The sequence below is a fragment of the Ylistrum balloti genome, unplaced genomic scaffold (genome assembly GCF_031769215.1).
Source record: "Ylistrum balloti isolate Yb309-2 unplaced genomic scaffold, AGI_CSIRO_Ybal_v1 Utg369806, whole genome shotgun sequence".
Lineage (NCBI taxonomy): Eukaryota > Metazoa > Mollusca > Bivalvia > Pectinida > Pectinidae > Ylistrum > Ylistrum balloti.
This window is the reverse complement of record NW_026781981.1, coordinates 611,598-616,074: the sequence shown is the minus strand read 5'-3', so window position 1 is coordinate 616,074 and position 4,477 is coordinate 611,598. Positions and strand designations below refer to the sequence as shown.

Sequence of the window (4,477 nt, the reverse complement as noted above, 5' to 3'; positions counted from 1 at the left end):
CTATACCTCGTCTTTTGTATAAGAAAGGGGCGAATCTTAGAGAGCACTTCAACGTAAATATACTCGATCTTATTTTTTATTTACTCCTGGATGTAACAAATCTCAGATCAATACCCGCTGTTATTGCACTCACAATTTCACGGATCGAATATAATACATCACTGTCATGAAACAGATTATACACGTCAGATCACATACCTATATTTATCCCAAACTAAGTCGAAACAGGAAGAACACAGCTGACCTTACACATACGACGACTGACATGTCTCGATCGGATGACGTACATTTATGGTATAAATATGAATATTGATTTCTAGTCATGTGTGTGTCGACAGCAATATCGGACAGTATATGTGATGTAACAGACCAGGTATTTAAAGTATACTTTCAATGTATTACAGGTACTGGCAGGTAGGAAATGGATCTTGTAGAGTCATGTTCCTCTACAGAGGGTGCTATCCAGGCTGTTCATTGGTGTGTTTGTCAAGGTGTTGACAAGCTGCACGTGCTCAAAGAACTGATAAGTAAACATTTCCGGTTCCGTTCAAAAATTTCCAATCACACCATTTTATGTACGGATATTCTCCTCAAAGTCATTGATATCGGAAACGAGGAACTTCTTGAGATCATTCTACCGCACGTGAGTGATGACTTCCTGTCACAAAAATGGAGCGGGAAAACTATCATTACAAAACTGCTGTGTATTGCGGTGGAAAATGGGAAAAGTAAACTAGTACCCTTACTAAGTAGACGTGGTGGTGAAGAAGCAGTTACTAGTTGGTATCGAGGCAGACCTATGTTTCATCTTGCGGTTTTAGCGGGAAATTTGGAGGTTGCAGAGGAACTGTTGGCTGCTGGAGCTAATGTCATGGCAACCGACAGTAGAAAGGATCCGATACTGATCACAGTGATCAGTGATTCTAAAGACGAAAGAAAGGTAAAACAGGTTATTAATAATTCTATGGCGAGTACTGCAGACATCACAGTCCCTTTAAATTTACAATTTGACACCTTTCTTTAAACCTTGAGGTAATTAGGACTCTCCCGATACCGATATCTAGAGAGCATGAAATATGATTAACAGCAGCAAACTAACAGTCGCGTTTCCATAGCAACTAAATACCTAACTGATCGATGTATTACAAATGATCGCTACATGTGCGATACACATCCAACATTTTTAGACAACACATACAAGTGTCATCGTATGAAATAAATAATTTTTTTTTGTAAACAATTGCAACGTAATAAATATTATTATTAAGTCATCACTGTTTTCTTCCAGGAAGAGAAAGTAGCGTGGTTATTAAGAAAAGGTGCAGACCCAAAGAGGTGTGCGTCCAGTGGGAAAGAACCGATACACGTGGCGGCAGCCCACTCCGGACCAATCATCGTCCAGTTGTTAAACGCCGGATGTGACGTTAACACTCAGGATCATATTAAAGGGGACACTCCATTACATGTCGCATGTGCTCGTTGTTGTGAAGATGGCATTGTAACTCTTGTCCAACATGGGGCAAAATTCAATATTCTTAACAATCATGGTGAAACGCCGCTAGAAAAATTGCTCAAATTTGCTCAAAATTTTCCAAACTTTCATTCCAAAACGAGAATTAATATTGCTAAATCTCTAGTCAGGATCGGATTTCGAATCCCATCAAAAGAAAAGGGCGAAAAATCAAGTATGCACAAGTCGGGGCGAGTTGGACGAGACAAAATTGCAGATGTTTACAAATCAGTGATGGCGAACATGACAGGAACTGGCAGCCTGCAACACCTCTGTAGGTTAAGGGTCAGGGATGAGGTGAAAGGTCAAAGTTTCGAGAAATCGGTAGCTAGTCTTGACGTACCGAAATTAGTGAAAGATTACTTAATGTTCAAGGATAATCCATCGTCTGAACCCACTATCAAAAGGTTAGTTGAAGAATAGTGATTTTTTTTCGCTGACAACAGATATTTATTAAGTATCATACATGTGTATGTCATTCAACTTCACGAATAGGCTAACTAATGGTAGCTTCCATTACTTACCGAACTTAATGAATACGTCTATTGTTGTATCACCATAGAGATGCTTTAACATTTTGTACCCATGTTTATCTAGTCATACGCGAGGGGAGGTAACTCTCTGTTTAATCCTCGCATGGATATTATAGCGTAAAATCTTTTTGCCTTACGTATGAGTATCAGACAATACAAGTATGAGTTTAGACTATAAACTACCGGAAAGTGGTTTTTTTAATTCGAGGATCTCAAGGTTTGTTTTAAAGGATATTGAAAATACGATTTTTTAAAAACGTTTTCCTTGTGGTAGTAGTTTCTAGGGGTGATTGCTGTTTTTATTGATTTAGCGATTGATTGAAGTGTGTTTGCCTGTGTATTGTTACATCTAAGATATTGTTTGTTCACGATCTCATGGTTTTAAAATAAACATCTCGTGACGAAAATGTGTTTGCGAAAACATACTTCAGGTGAAATTGTTCACATATTATCCTCAAACCGAAACTCTTAATTGTTACATAGAAGTACCTAGCTCGATAGCATGAACAATTAATTGTCTAGTAGCTTTCATGAATTCATTTGAGTATCAAATCGCAAAACGTTAATACATAACTATCATCTATACGATGATTGAATTTGCATGAATGTCTGTCTTTTGGGATTTCATATATCAAAATATTATACTTCACGTAAATCGAGACTCAGGAAAGATAACTCTTACTGACATTCCTCGAAGTGTATCCGATACTTGGGAATAACACAGTTTACATCGATATTTGATATGATTGAAATACTTGTTTAATACGAATTTTTAAGTTAAGAAAATATTTCTTATTTAATTTGTGATCAAAAGAGCCGCATTTTATAAATCAAGATTTTTTAATGTTGCAGGAAAGGATACTTTTTATATTTATTTTAATAAGAGAATGGGATTTTTTTCATTTGCCGAGTCTCAAATTGATTTGCTGTATGCGAATATTTGATAAAGTAAAAAAAAGAAATTTTATCAAAATATTTTTAAATGGATGTACATAATGAAGGTTACACAAAAATGTTCACATATGATAAGACACATCTTTGTTTACAAAGTGATACTTTTACACGTTGGTACACAAAAATGTGTTACATGCACTGTATAAAATATACATAAATGTCATGTACATTGTTATAATTACACATAAATGTCATGTACATTGTTATAATTATACACAAATGTCATGTACATTGTTATAATTACACACAAATGCCATGTACATTGTTCTAATTATACACAAATGTCATGTACATTGTTATAATTATACATAAATTTCATGTACATTGTTATAATTATATACACAAATGTCATGTACATTGTTATAATTATACACACAAATGTCATATACATTGTTAAAATTATACAGTCAAATGTCCTGTACATTGTCATAATTACACACAAATGTCATGTACATTGTTCTAATTATACACAAATGTCATGTACATTGTTATAATTATACATAAATTTCATGTACATTGTTATAATTATATACACAAATGTCATGTACATTGTTATAATTATACATAAATTTCATGTACATTGTTATAATTATATACACAAATGTCATGTACATTGTTATAATTATACACAAATTTCATGTACATTGTTATAATGATACACACAAATGTCATGTACGTTGTCATGATTATACACACAAATTTCATGTACATTGTTCTAATTATATACACAAATGTCATGTACATTGTTATAATTATACACAAATTTCATGTACATTGTTATAATGATACACACAAATGTCATGTACGTTGTCATGATTATACACACAAATGTCATGTACATTGTTATAATTATACACAAATTCCATGTACATTGTTATAATGATACACACAAATGTCATGTACGTTGTCATGATTATACACACAAATGTCATGTACATTGTTATAATTATACACAAATATCCTGTACATTGTTATAATTATATACACAAATGTCATGTACATTGTTATAATGATACACGAATGTTCTATGAACACTATGTGTCTTGTGGTTATACAAAAATGTATACTTGTGTGGGTGTATGCTTGAATCGTAATAGAATCTTTTTATGAAAATGGTGTTGAGTGCGTTATCATAGATCTCAGTGTTCATCACTTTAATTTATTATTACGTCATCACTGATCTCCGTGTGTATCACTTTAATTTATTATTACGTCATCATTGATTTCAGTGTGTATCGCTTTAATTTATTATTACGTCATCACTGATTTCAGTGTTTATCACTTTAATTTATTATTACGTCATCACTGATCTCATTCATTTTTTTACAACGATACATTGTTGCGCTACCGGTGTCTTTCTTCAATATGTCGATTGAATAAAAATGATTTTAATAGTACTGGTGATTTCTTTTTGTCGTTATTTTTTTCTGTGTTTTTTTTTCGCTTCTGAGTCCACTAGAACATGTGACAATGTATCTAG

The 4,477-nt window shown here is 33.3% G+C and overlaps 1 protein-coding gene across 1 annotated transcript; it reads left to right on the top strand.

Annotated features, from left to right (window-relative positions):
* Positions 1 to 421: 421 nt before the first annotated feature.
* LOC132544672 (ankyrin-3-like) lies at positions 422 to 1,933 on the top strand. Its single transcript, XM_060208296.1, has 2 exons — positions 422 to 940; positions 1,289 to 1,933. The coding sequence occupies exons 1-2, from the start codon at positions 422 to 424 to the stop codon at positions 1,931 to 1,933; spliced, it is 1,164 nt and encodes a 387-aa protein (XP_060064279.1).
* The last annotated feature ends 2,544 nt before the right edge of the window (positions 1,934 to 4,477 follow it).

Coding starts and splice junctions, on each gene's coding strand:
- LOC132544672 (XM_060208296.1), top strand. CDS start 422: ATGGATCTTGTAGAGTCATGTTCCTCTACAGAGGGTGCTATCCAGGCT. Junction 941..1,288: donor ATTCTAAAGACGAAAGAAAG/GTAAAACAGGTT, acceptor GTTTTCTTCCAG/GAAGAGAAAGTAGCGTGGTT.